The sequence below is a fragment of the Triturus cristatus genome, chromosome 4_1, assembly GCF_964204655.1.
Source record: "Triturus cristatus chromosome 4_1, aTriCri1.1, whole genome shotgun sequence".
Lineage (NCBI taxonomy): Eukaryota > Metazoa > Chordata > Amphibia > Caudata > Salamandridae > Triturus > Triturus cristatus.
The window spans coordinates 1157996008-1158018057 of record NC_140585.1 but is presented as its reverse complement, the minus strand read 5'-3'; the positions used below and the strand labels follow the sequence as shown (position 1 = coordinate 1158018057).

General features: G+C 44.7%; 1 protein-coding gene across 1 annotated transcript in view; it reads left to right on the top strand.

Annotated features, from left to right (window-relative positions):
- GIPC1 (GIPC PDZ domain containing family member 1) overlaps positions 1-22050 on the top strand; it is a 44770-nt gene that overhangs the window by 8264 nt on the left and 14456 nt on the right. The window contains exons 2-4 of the mRNA XM_085654312.1: positions 4434-4793; positions 15991-16176; positions 20547-20727. Of these exons, the coding sequence (XP_085510438.1) occupies positions 4509-4793; positions 15991-16176; positions 20547-20727 (652 nt within the window). The 5' untranslated portion in view covers positions 4434-4508. The remainder of the gene's footprint in view (positions 1-4433; positions 4794-15990; positions 16177-20546; positions 20728-22050) is intronic.

Sequence of the window (22050 nt, the reverse complement as noted above, 5' to 3'; positions counted from 1 at the left end):
ATCTTGAAGATTGCCTCGATTTGGGCTAATTTCTCCTCACCTTAGGCCTTTTAATCGCAAAGACAGCCAGCCACACTGGAGAGTTTACAGACGAACAGCACCAAGACCCACAGGAGATGGCGAGGTGTCTGTGGAAATGTTTTGGCGCCAGACCTGTACAGCTCTGTCCAAACCCTCCCTGCCTTCGAGAGGCAGAGGCTGGTCTGTAAATATAGCGTTCCCTTATTGGTCTGACAAATGATTAACTTTTCAGAATCGCCTAAATGTTGATAAATGGGTTGTTTTTCCCTTGAAACTCTCTCTTCCAATGAAAGAAACAGTGCAGTGTCCACGCCAGTACCCAGTGGCGTGAGGGGCCCACTGGCACCAACTAGGCCTCTGGAAATATGTGACCCATTTCCCTGCCTGCAGTAGAGCCCATGGCCCCCTTGGTGCGTGTCTCTGTATGGGATGCTTGTGTTCGGGAACAAGCCCTCTCTACTTCTGCTCCAAACCCCCATAGTTAGAAATTAGGGCTCACTCTTTTACACGTGGACTTCGAGTTCTCTCGTTGCTAGTGCAGCCAGTAGCGTAGCCCGTGTGTAATGGGCCCTAACGCAAGGAGGGAAGTGCCCCCCACCCCCAGCTCCTGTTTACATTTTAAAATTTAGCAATAACCAGTGTTCAGTGGGGCCCTCAGGCCTGTGGGCCCCGGTACGCATGGGTACCGTTGATTATTACTCTCTCTCTCTCGCCAACCATCAGTCTAGAGGAGGCAGGAAGTTTCTGTGTGGCAAGGGAGTGGCGTTGAGTAATCCAGTTAAGGTTGCCACCTCACTCTGTGCACTCACGGGCACACCTTCCTGCTTTGAACTTTTCAACTACAAATCAAATCACTGCTACCCGGTGTGTTCATCTAATTTGTTCAAAACTACAGCATCGGGAATGGAGGGGGCTGACACACAAATACCCAGAAGAACCGGAAACGGTGCGAGGTGGTAGTTATAAATACAGCAATGACAAGCTGCTTTGCCACTTCTACCCCTGACCCAGCCAGTGACACGGGACGCCAGCCTGCCAATTGAGCTGGTAATGCTGGTATAGTGTCTGCACCGGAACGGGTCTGGGAATCGGGCCTCAAAGGGGCTATACAGTAAAGATTCAGGCCACAGCAACAGTGTGTACGCAGGACACTAGACCCAGAGATTGTGCAGCTGGGAACACAGGGACGGCGTGTACTTTGGGGTCAGGTGACTGCAGGTGGAAAGGCCTCCCAAGACGGTTATGAGAGATGGTCCTAGGAACGTGACTGCCGAGGTAAGTGTGCACTGGAGACTCGGGGGGCAAAGGAGGCGATATCGGGGACTCCGGTGGCCAAAAAGAGGATACTGACGACTCTGATACTACAGAGAGGATAACAAGGACTCTGGGGGCCACGAAGAGGTAAGTTGTGACTTTTTTGGCCACGGAGAGGGTTCAAATGGGGATACTTGGGGGGCCGTCGAGGGGTTACCGGAGACTCTGCTGGCTGTGGAGAAGGTACCGAGCAATCTGGCCATGAAGGGGGGTACAGAGGACAGCCCACACAGATTGTGCCTGGGATTATGGCCAATAGAACGGGACTGGGAAATCTGGCAACGGAGACCATAATGTGGAGTCTGGCTACAGAGAAAAATATTTACCAGGGAGTCGGGCAACAGAGAAGTTACGAGGGTGTGCTTGGCCACCGATGTTCATTATGGAGTGAAGAGTCAGATCAAACATAGAGGGTAAAGCCATGGAGGCTGGTACGGGAGAATCGAGACCGCAGCAGAAAGAGTCGGGTCACAAACACACTGTACTGGGCTTTGAGCCACGTGGGCAGTATCCGAGAAGTGGACAGCAATTACGATACTTTCAGGGTCTGCAGGAACATTCTCAGTCTACCTGTTAATCGTGTTTAAAGCTGTCTTTGTTTTTCTGTGGTCCATCCCCTGTTGGGGTTAGTCTGAGTTCGGGAACATGTTTTCATGTTTCCAGAGTGAGTGAGCAGTGGATTGAGTCGAAGCAGATTACCGAATCTCGGGTACTCTGTATTACTCTGCCTTACACCTTTAATGGGAAGGGAAACTAAGGTTATGTTTTTGTTTCACGCCTAGTGTTTTCCTCCATAAAAAGGAGTGCTCTGTGATGCTGTGACGGAATAAAATGGCCTGCAGTGCTGTGGTGGTACCCTTTTGATTCGGATGGTTCTGCATTGTAGTGACACTCCTGTGACAGACTGTCCTGTGACAGTGCACCTGTTTTCCCTTCGATGGTGTGACCCCGTTTTTATGGTATGCTTTTCCTGTTATGGTGTCACAGAGCTCAAGTGGCATGAGTCCAGGCAGACACTAGTGACTCAAGTTGTCGCGCAGTGTTCTGAAGTCTTTTGCAATACACACTGCCCTGAGGTGTTGTGACGCAGCACTGTAATAGTACACATTGCACTGCTGTGTTCTTCTGATGAAGATCTCACTATTGTGCTCTGAAAAAGCAATTATAATCCCATTGTGCTGCAATGCATCTCTTTTAATACACGTTGTGTTGGATACTACGTTGTATCGCTTGTAATACACTGTCCCGCAATGACACAAAAACTTAGATAGGCATTTCTCTGCAGTGATGTAGTTTGCATTCTAGAGCACTTTGCATTGCAGCGCTACCCATACTATGCCAGTTAATAAAAGGATAGACTTCAAGATGCTGTGTATCGCCTATAAGGCTCTTCATGGCGATGACTCTGTTTCTTTTAAACATAAACTAACTGGATGCACTACTGCCAGAACACTTCGATCGTCCTCAGCAGGTAACTTTACAGTGCCCAAGGTCAGAAGATCGCAGGGGGAGGGGGGTGCAGAAACTTCACATATGGCACAACCAAACGATGGAATGCTCCACCCTTCAACTTAAAGACCAGCTCTTCCCTGTTAATCTTTAGGAGGAACCTTAAGACCCGGCTTTTCAATTTATAGTCTCTGCTTTTTATGGACATTAATATCTTCTGCTATGCTACCAGCGCCAAGATGCCCTAGGGTATTTAAGCGCTTTATAAAACTCTGAACAGAGAGCTCTGAGAGTCAACTTAAACATGCAATCACACTTTTATTTCAAATATTTAGATCTAAATATTTGAAATGAAGGATCAGAAATCTAAAGATCTCCTCTCGTTCTAAGTGTTTGCGCTTGGCATTTGTGCTGTAAATATTCTGATTGCATGTCTATGTTGCCTCTCAGAGCTCTCTGTTCAGAGTTTTATAAAGCGCTTGAATATCCTAGGGCATCTTGGCGCTGGTAGCATAGCAGAAGATATTAATATTATTAATAGCTTAATATTTGTGGTTTATTGGTGGCAAACCATACTCTGAGGTGGGCAATTGTAACCATTTTGTGCCTTTTTTGAAGATTTAAAACTACACAAGTCGGTGCTATAGTATGTTCTCCTGTCCATCATTGTTAGTTTAATCGCTTTATAAAACTAATTTTCATTTTGATTTTATTTCTTACTACACAAATTGTTCTGCTTTGCTGCTGCGTGTGCAATAATTAACATTATCCTGCTGTGACAGAACCTCTGCAGTGGTGATGTTTGTCTTATTTGTGACTCTTACCCCTCAACGCTACACAATACACATTGTTCTGCTATTGCCACGCTGCAGTGTTGCTCCCATAGTACACACTGCCCAACTGAGACAGACCCCCTACAAAACACATTGCTCTGTGAAGCTGTGGTTCATCTTTTGTATTAAGTGTTGCCCTGCAACGCTACACGCGACACATGATAATGCTGCGGTGTAGCTCCCATAACACTCTCTGCCCTGCTATGCTGTCACTGCACGTTTGTGATACAGGCTGACTTGCAGTGGCGTGACACATGCCTTGTGAAACATATCACCTTGTTGTTGGTGCCACTCCTGAGGGACATGCCCCAACGCTGTTGTGTAGCGGCATATGTATTGTAGTTTGCCCTGCTCTTTCTTACGTGTCTCTTGTACTACACGTCACTCTGTGATGCTCTGGCGCATTTCTTATCATTATTTGCCATATGAGTCTACACATTCTGGATTCCAAGTCTTTTACTTTCTTATGGTGTCATACTCTCGTGATTCAGAAACAACACTCGTGAGCCCGGGAGTTTGTGCAATTTATTTTTCACTTTCATTAGATGTGTATTTCTTTGTGAAATTGTCTGCATTCTCGAGTCAAACAGCTTTGTTGTTTTCCCCACTAAACTCGCATTCTTCGTACAAGTCGCGAGCGTTTCTCAATGGAACTATTCAGCATTGTGTGCCATGGGTCGGCATTGCTTGTAAACATGCCCCCTTCTGTGCGTGATTGACGGGAGACTGCCATTGGCTTTTTGTCTGTCCGTCGGATCTGTTTTTAAGGGTGACGCTCTGTAAGGGACTGACTTTGCTTACATCTTGTTTCCACAGATCAGCTCCACCGTGGCTCAATCATCGCCCTTGTCTTGGGTCCGAGACCTGGTCCCCCGGCCGCCGTCTCTCCACATGCCACTTGGACTCGGCCGCCGGAAAAAAGCGCCTCCCCTGGTGGAAAATGAGGAAGCCCAGCTGGTGCGCAGCGGAATGGCTGGAGTGGGCACAGGCCCCCTGGGAGGAGGCATGGCCACCATGCAGCCAGGGCTTCCCCCTCCACCCCCTAACCTGCGGCCACGGCTCGTCTTTCACACCCAGCTGGCCCATGGGAGTCCCACGGGCCGCATTGAGGGCTTCACCAACGTGAAGGAGCTGTATGGAAAGATTGCCGAGGCTTTCAAGATCCCCCTCTCGGAGGTGCGTATACTTTTACGACAGAGTATAGTGGGGCATGGATTACACTGGGAAGGAGCGTGGCAGCTGCCAGGGGGCACATGGTGGTAGCAGGTGTACTAAGCTAAAAGAAGGCCACTTGGGAAAGAGTGAACTGTGGCCTATGGCCATCCAGGGCCTGATCATGGTAAATGTACTGTAGGTTTTGAGAGATGTAGGTTTTGAGAGAGCCGAATGGAACCTCCTGGGACTTCTGGCGTTCGCAGCCCTGACATTCACCAAGCATCAAGGGTTACACTAACACATTTCAGTTTTTTTGCCCGCATCACTACTCTGAAATGCATTGTTCCACATTAGAGTTCCTTTCTTCCTTTAGGTTTTTCCAGGCACTTGGCTTGAGCTCTGTCTGCCAACCCCGGGAATATCGGTGATGTTTCCATGGATACACCAATGTCTAGTTGAAATCAAGCATCCGTCTAGGCCTCCTGCTTATTTATTACTTAATCGCAAAATGGGTAAGCAGAATATCCCCGTATGATCTGGTACCCTGTCCACCAAGTAGCCACAGCTAACTTTTGCCAGCTGAACACAAACAGGAGCCAGACAGAGCTAGCACTCGGCTATCGATTCAGCTAAGCACCTCCTGGCCTCTCACCCTCATACCCGTAAATGTAATACATAACATGGCAGTTGACTCAGACTACCAGCAAAAAAAGTGCGCAGCACCTCTGAACGGTGCTGATATTTTCAGCCTGAATAACAAGATAGTTTTGGCCCAAATCAAATGACTCCTATCCAGATGAGCAATATTCTTGGTCAGAGTCTTGCATTTTTTTGTTTCAGTGGAAAGTTAGAGGTGAGACATAGGCAGGAAGGAGAAAGACCAAAAGAGGGGTGAGATGGGCAAGATGATGGAGAGAAATGCAGACGGCGAGAGAAGTGGAATATGTAACAACTGACAGAGTCGAGGAGAACAGAGGAGGAAGTCAAACAGTGTGGTTGGAGAGAGAGTGAGAGACACAAGGGAGAGAAAACAGTAAAGGTTAGCCTGGGAGATGGAGGGATGGAGAGAGGAATGAGGGAAAAGTTAAAAGGATAAAGGTGATGGAGAGGTGAAGCACAGAGTTTGGGTGCAGGAAGGGTGAATGAAGGATTGGGAAAGGGGGTAATGAAGAGAAACGGACAGGAAGCAAAAGCGAAGCAGAAGAAATCAGCAAAGGAAGAGAGGAAGGAGTAAATGGCTAAGGATGAAAAAGGGAGAGCGAGTGTTAGGTTTCCGATGAGTAACAAGAAAGAAAAGATGGATAGGGCCTCCCCTGCACTATTTTATTTACCTACACAGAGCTTCATATAGCACTGAGGCATCACCTTACTCACCACGTATTACCACCAGTGGATTCCTCTTCAGGTTTAGGTCTTCCTCCAGAAACCGGAGTCCTGGTCCATTATCGCTTGGGCCCTTGGGCTGCCCACTGCCAGAGTCAGAACAAGACTGTCTCCCTGTCACGGCTCACCTCTGGAAGTGTGTGGAGACCAAGTCCCTTGCCGCACAATGACAACCGGCCATTGGAAATCTCTGAGGAAGGGTCCGCCTCGGTAATTTCAGTGTCTGCTACTCCAGGTGGTCAATGACTGCTACTGTACGTGTTTGAATCAGTACAGAGGGGGAGTGATAGTTACATCCTGTCCAAAAGCAAGCTTTTCCATCAGCACAGGGCCCAGAGGTATGCAGCAGGAAGAACATGGCTGCCAGGTGTCCTGTGGCATGTTTAAAAATCAAAAAGCTGTTGGCCCGCACTAGCGCTTCACGAGTGTTGCAGATGTTTAACGCTTTTTTCAGACCATTACATAAAACGGTTGATTTCTCATGATTGTCATTACACAAATAAAACTGCTTTGTTCTAGTCGATATAAAATGTCACTCACTGTCACATAAGTCACTGAAATGTGATACATAAGTACAGACAAATTATGGAAATGATAGAAGCAAGCTGAAAGCTAGGCAGCTGTGGGTTTGCAGGGACAGTGTTTGAACAATGGACTTTGTAAGGACACTGTACGGTTGAGTGTCTTAGGGAAAGTGTGCTCCTTACTGAAAAGGGTAGAGGGCCCGACATGCTGTAATTCTTCGCTCCACATTGACCGGTGAGGCACCTGGCAGAGTTCCAACAGTCTGCTGCTCCGTTCGCCGACTAATTTTACTAAGAAATTCAACCTACCATTCCTCCCTCCCACCTTGCATCTCCAGATGAAGCTTTCCCTACTTTCCCCTGCAAGGTTTCATCTTTAAAGCTACACGCTTGTTAGCATAGTCACTGGCTTCAGGCTTAAGTATCACGTTTCCGGTATCGCCTTCCAGCGTCTTTAGATGTGTGCCCCGATTACTGGACTGTAGTGCAGCCTATAAGCTCTCATAAGCCTTAGTGCCACTGTGCTATTTTTAACTTCCCTTAAAACAAGCAGGATATTGTCTTACAGTTCAAAATGTTTGCTTAGGTTTGTCTTTAGAGATAGAAGCTTATGACGTCATTGACGAAGTATAATGAAGCCGTAGTATTGTGACTCAGTAAAGTTAATAATAATTAGATTTAGAGGAATTCGTCTTGCTATTGTTTTCATGGAGAGGTGAAGATTTATGCTGAGACTGTGTCAGTCTTGTGACTTTCCTTTGGACTCCAATTAATTGGTTCATTATGTTTTGGCTTAGTTAAAATGCAACCTGGGTGTGCAGCACTCTTTAATGATGATTCAGTTAAGGGTTTATACAGATTGGTAGCTCATGGATGTTGTAACATCATATTGCACTGTCAAGTCATATCTGTTTAATTTATGATGTTTTGGACTAGTCGGGAGGTACCAGTTGTTTACGTTTTGCCTTTTGTGGTGATAAGTTGGAGATTCATGCAAAATGGCAGCTCTCTAATGTTGGAGTTTTTTTATTGTGCTTGGAAAGTCGTAGAGGGAAGCAGGCTTGATGGAAGGCTGACATCTCTGAACTTATTCCGATGCAATAGCATTCATAGAGCCGCTGCAATGTGATGCTCCTGAGGTTTCCTCCTGGTTGCATTTGATGGTTTCAATACATGTTTTTCTCCAAGTTTTAAGGGAATAGAATATACATTTTTCTTTTTTCATACACACATATATATGTGTGTGTGTGTGTAAATGTGTGTGAGTGTATGTGTGTGTGTGTGTGTGTGTGTGTGTGTATATATATATATATATATATATAACAGTAGAAATTCACTAAAAAAACAAAGGTTACACATGGACAATATAGTTGGGAAATATAATTTTTTTTAAACCTAGATATTCACAGGAAAAAACAAAGGTTACAGGGGCATTATATTTAAGTTCAGACTTCACTCGTACAAAACCATAGAAATTCAGCAGATATTGTTACCTGAGTTAACTATAACTTACGCCCCTGCAATGCACTGCTTATGACCTCACATATTACATCACTCATGACATGGTCAGTGACATCACTGATGACATCTCAAATGACATCACTCATGACATCATCCACAGAACCACTCACACACCCACACACACCCCTATACAACTTCTCAAACAGCCACTCACTCACCAGGACAGCCACTGGAACACCCACCCACTCACTAGTACAGCCACCCACTTAGCTACTCACACACCCGCTTATACACCCATAGAGCCACTCAGACACACACGGATACATACAGTCACACAGCCACTCACATAATCTACGTCAAAAAATTTAATCATTCAGTAGTAGTACAGAAATTATACTAAATTACGTTTGTGGTACCTTAGTATATATGTTTAACACTCAAACATTCACAATCATTGGATGATGTCATCACTTATGTCATTTGAGATATCACCCCTTTTTTTCTTTTAATTTCACAGTGTTTCCTACCTCCATTTTTGTCTTTTTAGAGTGCTGTGAATAACAGGTCAAACACAAGGAGATGATGGACTGAGCGCTGATACTTTTCAGACACTCGCCCCCCGTCACAGATCTAGGTTAAATCCATCATCATTCTTTAGCTCACTTTGACACCTCAGTTCAGACCCAGCTATATGCAAATCAGTCTTGACCCTGTGCCTCATGGGAACAGTCCAGCCCGAACTGCCAAGCCAGGTCTTCCCTGAACCGGAAACAAGCATCCTGGGAATGGTTTCTGGGTAATTCCCTTCATCAGCCAGGCTAGCTTGAATCCAGTGGCAAAGTGAGCAAGGGACCCACGTCTGGGCCTACCCTGCCACTTAGGGCGAACAAAGCAAACACAAGGAGATGATGGACGCAGCGCTGAAACTTTTCAGACACTCACCCCCGGTCACAGATCTGGGTTAAATCCATCCTCATTCTTTAGCTCACTGGCGAAGTGAGACGCTCCATCCATTATCTCCTTGTGTTTGCTTTAACGGGTGGCAGGCAACCTTCTCTGCTTGGCACGTGCTATAAAAAATGTTGGAACCATATCTTTCTTTATTACGTTAATCCGAAAATAATACCAATATTAGGTGCAAATTTAAGCATGTGAGTCCTAAAAGAGACCTATGATGGACCCGAGATCCTCTTTTTTTTGTAGGACGCAGAACAAAGTGCCCTTCCCCTTGTGATCCAGGTTTGCAGGACCTGTGCACAAAATACGGCGAGCGTAGCTCAACAGTGAAAACTAGTTTATTGGTATGGCAGGCCAGACCAAAGTCATCAAAGTGAGCGTCTGGGGTACCTAATGTGGTACACGAGTGACAGTCCTCTATGCTGCTGTCAGGCTATTTACTGTAAAATGCTGCACTTGCTGTTTTTTGTGCTTTACTGGTAGCGTGTAGAAACAAAGTAGACTGTCTTCTGTCCATATCCAGCATTGCCCGCCCCTGAGACTCAACACATATGCATGCAGCCAGAGTCACCAGTCCATCTTTCCTTTCATAGACAGTCCCACTTACCTGTACCATCCCCTCCCCACACTGGCTGTCGAGCATCCACCATTGCTTTTTATTTGGACCTACCGCCACCTTTAGTGCATTTTGTCTTGACCTCTTAGTTCCTGGTGAAATAAAAGTGGATATACAGTGACATGAAATCATAGCAGAGAGGGGTAACATTTGGTGAGTTTGTTCTCGAGCTATTCCAGAAAGTGTAATAAGTTGTCTGTGCCTGCTGACAGAACGGCATTTGATTTTGTAGATCGATGGACTGCAATATTGTGGGGGCAAGGGGCTATAGTGCATGATGAGGGGTCCCTCTGGCACATAAAGACCTATGGTAGGGGCAGAGGGAATTTTTGTCTGTGCCCAGTGCAAGGATTGGTGTAAGTTAACCATTGTTAAAAAACAATAATCTTTCTGGTGTGCGTGGGCTGTTTACATTATAATCATGATTTGGTGGCCAAATCCAAACCAATTGAATTTTCTCCTGGAAACACTGGAAGGCGCCCTTTTCAAAATGTGAAATTTCGAGCAATTAAATCCCAAGTATGGCACTTTTTTTTGTGATGTAGCATAACTCTGTGTTATGATCACGCAAGAGGCGACCTGTGGTGAAACCTGAAGAATAACTCCTGCCTCTTTGGCTCTGAGAATTTTAGGTCTGTTTTGCAGAACTCTCATGTTTATATCATAATCCTGTTTCTGCCTGTAATGGTGGGGTCCCCATCTGATTGGAGAAGTAGTGCCATCGTATTTGGGACGTTTCGCACGTGTGATGGTCTACAGTTTATGGTGTGTTGAAATGCAGAGGCCAGGTGGGCAGGTAGTATGCCCTAGAGGCCAGATGTGCAGTTAGTATGCCCCAGAACCTATGCTGTGATACTATTGAACGAGGAAGCCCTGGGGATTGCCATTTTTGTGTGTGATTTAGTAGTCATTTGAACTTCATGATTAGGGACCAAAGTTCCCAAATTCTGTTCTGTTTACTGAATGAGTATTTACAGGGAGACCTCGATCTTGCCCAGGAGGCTCCAGCCGGACAATAACATTTTATAATATACAGTGAAACGCTATTCTGGCAACGTGTGCGTTTTTTGTAAAGTTTTCTGCAGCATGTGACCGGTCGAAAGCATACGAGTGCTGTATGAATGTTTGGTGAACGACTATCTTCAATGTGACTGTTGGAGAAACAGTCACTTTTTGGGAATGACTGTTCTAGCCTCATGTCGGCGATTAGAGAATTGTTTTACCTTCATGTGAATATCCGAAGGGGTGTTCTAACCATACGTGAATGCATATGCATGGTGAATGATCATTCTTACCTTTTTATGAATGCTTTGTAATTGACCACTTTAGCCATACCTGAATGTTGGGGAAATGATTATTCTAGACATGTGCACAGTGCTTGCCTGATTACTAATCTAACCATGCTTAATTGCTCGGTGAATGACGTTTCCAGCCCCGTATTACTGATTGGTAAATGGCTATTCTAGGCATGTATATAATGCATGAGGAGTAAATATGTGCAGCCACGTGTAAATGCTTAGTCAGCGCCTATTCCAGATTTATCTGCATGTCTGCACGCAAGTATTCCAAGCATGTTTCAGGGGTTGTTGACTGACTGTTCTGTTCATGTGCTAGTGCTTGATGAATGACTGTTGAAGCCATGTTTGAATGTTTGACGAATGAATGACGTGGCTAACTGGGCTAGCCATGTGTGGATATCTGGGATGGAGTTTTTTAACCAGGTGTGAAGAATGACTATTCTACCTATGTGGGTGCACTGTGAATCGCTGTTTTAGATCTCTCCAAGTGAATGACATGTCTAGCAAAGTAGTACTGTTGGGATTCTGGACAGCTTCTAGAATCCCATGAATCTCCAGGACCCGGCCACTGGTGCTTTTTCCTTTTTTATCAAACGCCCTTTTCTGGTGTGCTCTTACATTGCGGCACTGTCCTTCATTTATAAGTATGTCTGCCTCTTGAAGGCTTTCTGCAGACCAACATCTCTGCTTGGAAGGGCGTGTTCCTTCTGCCTAAATGTGACGTGAGAAAGCTCATTAATTTGAAGGGCTCGGAGGGAGATCTATGTTGAACCAAGATGTCACAATTCGCGTCTTGCAGGGACTTGATCAGCACGATTCTTACTAGGTTAGTACTTTGATGACCATTGTGGTGAGCAGTTATAACACACGGTGTTTGCAGTGCTACGAATCAGGTGAATTTCTCGCATGCTGGAAGTATTCTACAATTCTGGGTACCATTCTGGTACACTGCTTAAAGCAGGTTTCTACTGAGATTGGAGTGTAAGTGTGTTTATTCAGTCTCGCTGAGAACATCAGGGACTCATCTCAGCCTTATTCTTGGAGAGGGACTAGAAGGGTTTTCATAATTGTAAATCACTAGTGATTCGGAGACACGTTCAGGCACACACTCTCCCTTTACTCCTTGGTTGAAATGCTGAGACCAATTCGTTCTTCTCAGTGGCTCGCAGGCTTCTTGTTTATTACCCACTGGGTGAGACAGAGGATCCTGTTGGGCAGCCTTCTCTAAACCATCGACTCAAGAAAATCCTCTGGCTGAGGCCCACTCTGTTACTGCAAAACAAAAATGCCATAAAATTGTAACATTTCCACAAAACCGCACCCTTACTTCTTTCTCAATAGAAATGAAGGGATTCCTTGGGCTGAACATTAGATATGTATTTACAGTCGTATTGCAGTAAATCATAAAGTAAAAAGTACCTAGAGAAGAAGTGAGTAGGTACACCCTTGTAAGGTTCTATTGTTTTACATATTAATATACATTCGATCATCATTTAGTCCTCGCCAACTCTGAACTGTAGATAAATTAACCCTCAAGTTGTAAATAATATTCACAAACTTCATTTTATCATTACGTGTAAAAGAACATTAAGTCCGCCCCTCGTGGAATCTTTTTTCGCAGCAATAACTTGGGGAAAATGCTGTCCCGTTCCTTCATTCAAAATTTCTTCGGATTGGAATTTCTTTAATAAACCATTTTACTGTCTTTTCAAGTAAGAACGGAAAATTAGTTAACAGTGGTTTGATTAAGACACACCGATACAAGTCACTTAGATGTACATACTTCATCCCCCCCATTCCCATATCACATTTTGTATATCGGTAATTAACAATGCCCACACAATTTATGCAACCAAAAGTTACGTCATAAAAGCTCCCCACACTCTTTGGTATTTGCATGGACAGCCTCTGGATTCATTAATTAGTAGTTGCAGTGCTCTACAATAATTCAACCCCACTTTCCGTTTTGCGAGACTGTGTTCCTCTGTAGATCGTCACATTTGTGCAATGCCTTATTAGCGCGGTGATGTTTGAGGGCATTTGTTTTAACACATTGCTTTCTTTAAGTTCTGCTACACCACGGCGATGGGACTTAAATGTGGCCTTTCCAAAATCCTGACTTTTTTTTTTCTCCAGCTATTCAGTTGTAGATTTACTGTTTTTGATAATTGTTATGTTGCATGCTCCACTTTCGTTGAAGCTTTATTTTACGGACAGATAGTCTCATGTTTTCCTATAGAATATGCTGGTATAGAGAGAAATGAATGGCGGCCTCTGTGATTGTGAGGTGTCCAGCTCCTGTGCCTGCCAAGCAGGCCCAAATCACCATCACTGCCATGATTGACAGTTGGTAGGAGGTTCCTGTAATGATATGCAGAATTTGTTTTCTGCCAAATATATTGTTCTGCATTATAGCAAAACTTTTTCACTTTAGTCTCATCTGTCCAGAGGGGAGTGTTGTAGAAGTCTAATAGTTAGAAGTCACGCGTTGCCTTTGCAAACATAAGCCATGCAGCAGCTTTCTTTTGGGGGAGAAGTGGTTTTCTTCTGGCCACTCTTCCCAGAAAGCTGTACTTGTTCAGCCCTTTCATTTGTTTAATATATTTACTACTTTTTAAACAAGCCGCAATACATGTGAACGCTTGCTCAATTCAGCTTTGTGTTCTACGCATGGAAGAACACAAACCTATTTTGGCTAGTACTTGTGTCACCCGTCTATATACAGTTTTTTAAAATTATTGTTTGCCCTTCTCTGATGTGTCCCTTAAGTTGACCTTTTGTCCAGGATTTTTTTCCTGAATTTAAACTTAGTACTAAATTTGTACAGGCAATACCCAGAATTTTCCTCCATGCCAGGTATTCACCTTAATTGAATTTATGGTTGAGTGAATGATTTGTTCTTATGGCTTGTAACTGTTTTTGGACTCTTTTGCTAAACCTGGAAAAGGACGGTCTCCTTACAGGACGGCTGTACATTATATATTGAGCATTGGGCAGGGCCAATGGTCCTCCTGTCAATTAGATCCAGTATATCTTAAGATAGGTTACTGTCACTTCTTAGAGTTGTTAAAGTTAGACCAATGTCATCGTCTGCCTGAAAAAAGCACAGCGTTCAAAACTTTTGTTGACTTTTGGCCACACCTAATCCATTTTCTTGGCCCACCTGTGCCTCCTCGGGCCTTCCCGGATTCAGAATCCCAGAGCCAAGCCTACTTGCATTACGTTTTTGTTCAATACAGTAATTCTCCCAGTATTACGCAATTTTCTATGCAGGAAACTGTCTTGCAAATATTACTTTTTTCTAGGTCAGCAAATTAGCCCCAATGGTACCTATTGTTGTTATAAGCTGTTAAATCAGCATTTTCCAAATGGTAAAATTATCAACTGTAATGTCTACTGTGTCGATGGAGGTCTGCATATTGTATAGGATGTAGATTTAGACATCTTTGCAATCTTTGGGAGCAATATACAGTCCGATGTTGGGGTGTATTTACTGGGAAGACCATTCTTGGCTAGATCTGCAACTCTCTCTCTCTTTGCAAATAATCGTTCCTACTGTGAAAATATCGGTTTAATATTGTTTATAAATGGCTTTATAACCTATCCCAGCCTGGGGGGCAGCAATAGTACTTTCTCCAAGACCGTTTCTATTGGACCTGGAAAAAATAGGTTTGCTCAAACCTGAACACTCCAGACCAGTTACTGATTTTAAATATGAGCGTAGCACCTCTGATGATTAAAAAAAATTATAATTATGAACTTGTTTGGCAGCGCCTGATTTTAATTACCTTCTTAACTGATGTGAAACTACCAGAGTGCACTTTGTCACACAGGCCTTTGAATTATGGCTGTTTTATTTCCGTAAACTTAAAGATCAAAGTGAACGTGTTATTCGTCACATGAGATTTGTACTTGGCCAGTACTAGATGAAGGAGGTCAGATATTTTAAGCATGGCCACTGAAGTTATCCAACAAGGCAGGGCCAAATTATGCTGCAAGAAAAAGAAAATTATACAGTGTAATAAGGCACGTTTTTATTAGTATCACTTCATTTTGTTGCCAAGTTTGCACACGTTAACCCAGTCTGGTCAAAGCATTCACCTAATTAGTATTAGTTTAACACGCAAATACAGTACTAAGAAATTAAAATGTGATGTGAGCAGTCAGCTTTCACAAAAAACATTTCACTTCGTAGCAACACCTGTTGCTGCTTTTTTTGAGTAACTATTGATCCGTTTGAGCTAGAAACTATTTTTGGTAAAAATCTTCAAATTATGCACCAGGATTGAATGGCAAATGCGGAACACCTATAATTATGCAGAAAACGCTGCAGCTACAGAATCACACTATTCCAGTGGCCCTGGTTTATAAGTATTGGCATATAATCTTAACAGGGTTTACTTTCTTTTTCCAATACACACCATTTTAGGACTTTCAAGAAGTAGTGAAGTGTTACACAGGGTTTCAGCTCCCAGGTGTCTAACAGAAATGATTGGGCCTGAATGGAGAGATCCTTCCCATCAGCGAGGTGTTAGCAGAGAGCAAAACCTATGCAGTGTTCATCTGTATTTAATCCAGTAGCAAATTTGCAACTTTTTCAGCCACTGAACTATAGCTGGTTTGCTGCACAATAGCGACTAGTTGAAATGATTCTTTAAAGAAATTTTCTGTTGTCTCTACCACAATTAACAAAGGGTGACTATGGGGTACACGGTTTGCTTCGAAAGTAGTGCAGTGAATTAACAAGCAATACCCAGCCACAGATCCGATGCATACAATGTCTATTTTTGCAAGTTTGTACCACTTTTTCAAAGATAATTTTATATTAAATTTCACAGCCCCACACAGACGCTTGTTCTGATGATGACAGATGATCATTACCAGGCAGGATAGGTTATTCGAGTGTTCCCGACACAATCTGCCATGCATTCCACGGACACAGGTTCATTGTCCGAGTCTAACAATCCTTTTTCTCGCAGGTCATGTTTTGCACATTGAATACACACAAGGTGGACATGGATAAGCTCCTTGGAGGGCAGATTGGCTTGGAGGACTTCATCTTTGCTCATGTGAAGGGGCAGAAGAAGGAAGTGGACGTGTACAAGTCTGAGGATGCGCTGGGGCTGACCATTACCGACAATGGAGCCGGCTACGCGTTTATCAAGGTACCATTCTTTTTCCATACGCCAACGTAATGTGACTTCCTTTCTGCCAGGGAACTATTTACATTTCTCTCATTCGTTCTTTTTAGGTCTCGTACCTAGCGTTGCAGTGCATAGCACTGCTCGTGCAGCGCGAGACCTCTTGTACGGGGTTTAGAAAGCTACCCACACGCTCGTGCGTGTGGTTTTGCTTTGCCCGTCTGGCAGTGGCTTGCTCGTGTTTTTTTTTTTTATTATTATTTAAACGGCACGCGATTGGGCAAAGGTGGGACAATGTCCCGCCTTTGAAACGCCCATTCATGACGGTGGCCAGCACGTGCAGCAGCGCGCATTCGCCCTGCTGCCGCGCTCCCTCCCCCCCCCCCCCCCCCCCGCTCCTCTGTGGTGCGCACGCACCACTAGTTGTTGACAATAACGATCACAATGCAATCGTTTTCAGTGCCGCTTGTTTTCTTTACTTTTGGGATAACCCGCGCTTTACTTTTGATGTTATAAGTAAAGCGCTGGGTGCCGCGATTATACCAAAAGTAAAGAAATAGAAAAAAACATCTATTTCTTTACTTTTGGTATAATCGCGGCACCCACACGTTACTTTTAACATTAAAAGTAAAGTGTCGGTGCCGCGATGCTTGTTGTGTTTATGCAGCAGCTAGAGATGTCTTGCTGTTTAGCGCTGTCTGCTTCCCACATACAAGTGAACCTAAAAACAGTGTACCCAAAAACTGGCAGTTGGATGCGTTCAAAAAAATGTGAAAGCATAGTACAGACTGGATTAATTTATAGCGCCTTTCCTGCTATTTATTTCAAGGAGGGTGTGCCTTTCAGTGTTGTGATACGTATATTTCCCAGACTACAGTAGGAATACCGAGGACTAGTATAAGAATTAGTGTATGTGAAAGAGAGTTCTAAAGTTTTTCTTTCCACAAGAGCAACTAGACGCAGTTCCCAGTTGCAGAAATGTGAAGAATGGGTGCTATGCATGCTGACATTTTATTCTAACTATGTACACATGCAGAATTTTCAGGGAAATACGTTGCCCATTTTATTGAATTTATCAAATAAGAACAGACGAAGATGGTAATTAATTCCATTACCACTAATCTCAAAGTGTAAGCAAACGTGTGTTTATAATTCAGACTATCTATGATCAATAGAGACATACCTCGTCTTGGATCTTAGGCTGCAAACCCTCGGTACATTGATCTGTATGGAAACCTTCCCTATGCAAAAAGATGTTTCTCTGTATCATTTGCTTTACAACCTCAAGGAATTCCCAGGATAATGTGCTTCATAGCTAAAAGCTTATAAGGTCCCAAAGGCGAGACCTATTGCATTGCAAATGCTTGTTTAACTTTATCAGAAGTTCTCCAATATGTTTCAGCACATACAAAAATATGGTGTGTGGAGGCCAAATTCTTTAAAACATATGTAATAGATGGTGGGGAAGAACACATACTTTAGGCAGTGCAGTGTTCAGTATTTTTTTTTTTTACATCGTAATATAACACAGATGTTTTATTTGAAATGAATGCCATAATCACATTTTTTGAGTAAGTGCCAAGGACAGGATAAAAATCCAGGACTCCACATTCCAAAGTCGGCAACTTAGCCACTAGAACTCAATGATTCCCTGTTTGCATTCATATGTATATTGCAGGTCAGCCATCACCTTGTTGTCAGTTTACTATTACCCATGGCAACACATTGCGCCTCCTCTTCTAGGTGTGAGCATGGCTCCACCTCCGACAGCTGTGTGCTTGCCTCTTTCACAGTACTAAACAGAGAGCTGAACTTGACCTGGTCCTGAATGCTGCACCAACTTTCTAGTAAAATGACGGTCTATGCTTGAACCAGTCAAAAGAAGATTTTAGGGGCAGGTATTCTTAATGACCGCATCGGTTTAACAAGTATGGGAAAGGACATTAGGTCTGGCTTATAAGTGACAATACTTCTTACGTCCCTACTGAATTTAGACATTCAATAGCTCATAAGATGTGCTCTCTCCCACTCATTCTTGCATTCATTTGTCCATCGACTCACTCATTCTTCCATTTAGCCCTTCACATAAACCCAACAAGCATTTGGTTTAGATGCATTGCCATACTTACTACATGTGGTATATTGCAGAACTACATGCGGTACACTGCAAAACTACATGCGGTACACTGCAGATAAAATCGGCAGCAAGGAAGGAGGCAGTAACAAAGCCTGGGAAGCTGTTGGACATTCACAACAAAGAAAATAAATATAACCAGCATTTGCAATGCAATAGGTCTCGCATTTATAAGAGTTTGAGCTATTGGCATTGTAAAATTACAATGACTTTTATTTATGTTTTGGTTTTAAAACAAATAAAAGACATTGTCATTTACAATGTCAGTAGCATAAACTCGCATAAAAGCAGTGTGCGGCGTGCAGCAGTGTGCGGCGTGCAGCAGTGTGCGGCGTGCAGCAGTGTGCGGCGTGCAGCAGTGTGCGGCGTGCAGCAGTGTGTGGCGTGCAACAGTGTTTCGTGTAGCAGTGTGAGGCATGCAGCACTGTGTGGCGTGCAGCAGTGTGCGGCGTGCAGCAGTGTGCGGCGTGCAGCAGTGTCGTACAGCATGCAGCAGTGAGTAATGCAGCAGTGTGCAACAGTGTGTGGCGTGCAGCAGGGTGCAGCGTGCAGCAGGGTGCGGCGTGCAGCAGGGTGCGGCGTGCAGCAGTGTGTGGCGTGCAGCAGTGTGTGGCGTGCAGCAGTGTGTGGCGTGCAGCAGTGTGTGGCGTGCAGCAGTGTGTGGCGTGCAGCAGTGTGTGGCGTGCAGCAGTGTGTGGCGTGCAGCAGTGTGTGGCGTGCAGCAGTGTGTAATGCAGCAGTGTGCGCAGCAGTGTGCGGTAGTGTGCGGCGTGCAGCAGTGTGCGGCGTGCAGCAGTGTGTGGCATGGTTTGTACACAACAAGAAAAGCGGACATCAAAGGAAGGGTGGGAGGGAACGAGGATATGGGGTGTGAGTTACAACGAAAGTTAATTGTTGTAAGAGGGGATGCAGGAAGTGAGGCCGAGCGCGCGCTGGCGAAAGCAGTCTGCTGCTTTCAAGTCCGATGCCAGATGCCAGCTTCGCGCTTGAATGCCTCACATGCACTGGCCATAAACCGCATTCCTAAGGTCTTGTGCCCCTTACTAAATCTCTCTGAATGCGTGAGGCGGTGCATGCGCAGGAAGTAGCTGGTGGCAAATGGAATGCGCGTGGTTGTGCGCGTAACCGCCACCCGATCCGCCTGGGAAGCCTTTGGGAGCATTTTCTGAAGCCCCTACATAAGTCTCGCTGAGCCATCGCTTACGCGATAGCCAGGCGAGACCTAAAAAGGGAGAAAGAAAGACATGATAGAGGGCCTATAATTGGAGAAAAGAGAAGACTACTAAAGGACTGGCCTACTAGCCCTGGCACTGAAGCACACTCCTTTTCAGGTGAAATGCAATCACTTACTGGGCAGTAAAGGCAATTTCTGAAGTGGGGTGACCCATTGCACAATGCATAGTCTTCTGCACACAGTGTTTGTCATAGGGTGTAAGAAACACCAAACCCTTGCCTGTTAAAGCAATCTGTGAGCTTCCAGCTATCAAAATAAATGTCTGCTTGCTTTAACACAGTGTAATAACAATCAGTTCTTAAAGGCCTATTGACTTTAACATATGTTTTTCACAGTAAGCAAGCCAAGCCGATCGCCTTTGTCAAAACTTTTCATAATAAACAGATCCGATGTATGGCATCTGACATTGTTTTTCCCAGTGAAGTGATAAAGCTTGCCTTTGCCGTTACCTTGTTGTCCTAACTAACACAGGCCTACTGTATGGAGTATATCCTTTACCAAAAAGCAACACAGGTGTTCTTTTTCAGCCGAAGCACACACTGTCAGCCCATTCAAAAGCTTGTAGGGAGGATGATCAACAGGTGGTTGGAGCTAAGAGCCTGTCTCAATCCTGGACCTTAAAGCTCTTTTTGTGGTAATTAAATAATATCTCACTACCGCTGCACTATCAAACCAGACCTTAAAAGAAGCCAAATGGTTTGTTATGTATTCCCAATAACATTGATAACTATGTGTCTGGTTTTGGAGCCCTGCCCCCAATTTCGGTTTGATTCATTATCTCGCCATCCGTAGATATTCTCCTCCAGGAACACTAGTCTGCAAACTTGGGTTTAATAAACAATATCATTGCAATAACCTTTCCCACTAGTGGTATGGTCACCTCGCTAAAACATACTCCTGTTTTAGTGCAGGATGACGTTTTTGTTTCTCTGCCCTGTAGCCCAGCATGTGGTCTAAACAGCCCACAGTTTCACATTAAGAAACACCTACCTAACCATGACTATCTCTCGACCCTTTACCCACCAGAGGATCAAGGAGGGTAGCACCATCGATCGAATGCAGCTGATCAACATCGGTGACATGATTGAGTCCATTAATGGGGAGAGCCTGATTGGCTACCGGCACTACGAGGTGGCGAAGATGCTGAAGGACCTACCCAGGGGCCGCACATTCACCTTGAAGCTGATTGAGCCTCTTAAGGCGTTTGGTGAGTACTGGACAGGATATACCTTAATTCTGTGCTAGAGCACATTGGGTTAGGCCCCTGTGCATACCTTCCTCCGACAACAAATCTTTCTGTAGCTTCCCTCCCGCGGTCAGCATTCTCTTCTGTCCCAGTCATGTTCAGTCTACTCATTCTTATGTGTGTGCACTAGTTTCCTGCATGCTCCTCCCCTGTTTGGTTTCTGTACCACCTCCTGTTGCTTTATTTGCCTCTTTCTTTTTTTCTGTAGCTTCTGCCATGCACTAACCTCTTGCCATTTTTAGGGCTTGCGCCCTGCGTTGCACTGCGCAGCAGTGCTCGCTCGCGCAGGCGAGAGACCTTTTGTCCGGGGTTTGAAAACGGACCCTGGAATCGCAAACGCTCGTGCGTGTGCTTTTCCTTTTGGATTCTGCTATTGGGCTTTGTGTGCGTGTTTTTTTAAAACAGAGCATGTAATAGGCCAAAGGCCAAAGGCGGGTGCATTGCTCCGCCCATGGCCTATTGGTGTCTGTTACGCGCACCAAAGCCCATATGTTTTCAATTATCGTGCCCAGACACTGGCGCGATAATTGAAAACACATATGGCTCGCAGTGGCGCGCGCGCACCAGTCGCTGGCGTGTATTTTTAAAAAAATTTTTTGGGCCTGCCTGACCCTGGTTTTATTTGCTAAAGCTCGAAATATGGCTGTTTGTATCCGCTTCAATGCCTCGTCTGGGTAGTAAGCACAATAAAAATACATTTATAATACAATACAGTACAAAGGCTAAAACTGCCCGGGCGCCACTGGCGTTTGATAGGACCTGCCCTGGGTTGAAAATAGAGTTCAGAACAGTTATCAATGCGCCAAGGGAAAACAGTGAGTCACCCGCCCCGCATCCTTTATGGGAAACATTACCACTTAACAGCGTGTACCTTGTCCAGGGCGTGCGATAAGAGCACGCCCTGGGCCCACTGGGAAATAATGGTTCTTCATACCTTTTGAAGCTTGTTTACCCTGTCAAAGATCAAGGGGAGGCTGGGGCTTGTTACCCAACAGCCACAGTATGCAACTCAGGTGACAAAACCTCCCAGTGCCGTGTCAAAACAGGAGACTAATCCTGTGACATAGCACCGACGTGGCCAGGGAGCACGTGGCCACGTGCTGATCTTCTCCTGAAAGAGAGCACCAAAAAAACACAGAAAAAAAAACAACTGGTAGACGGTGTTAAAAATACCCTCGATGGCGCAGTATGTATTTATGCCCGGTGGCGCCTCGTGTGTATCTGGTTATTAACAGCACGCACACACGAAACCCCGCGCACACTGAACGTTGCGAGCTGATGAAC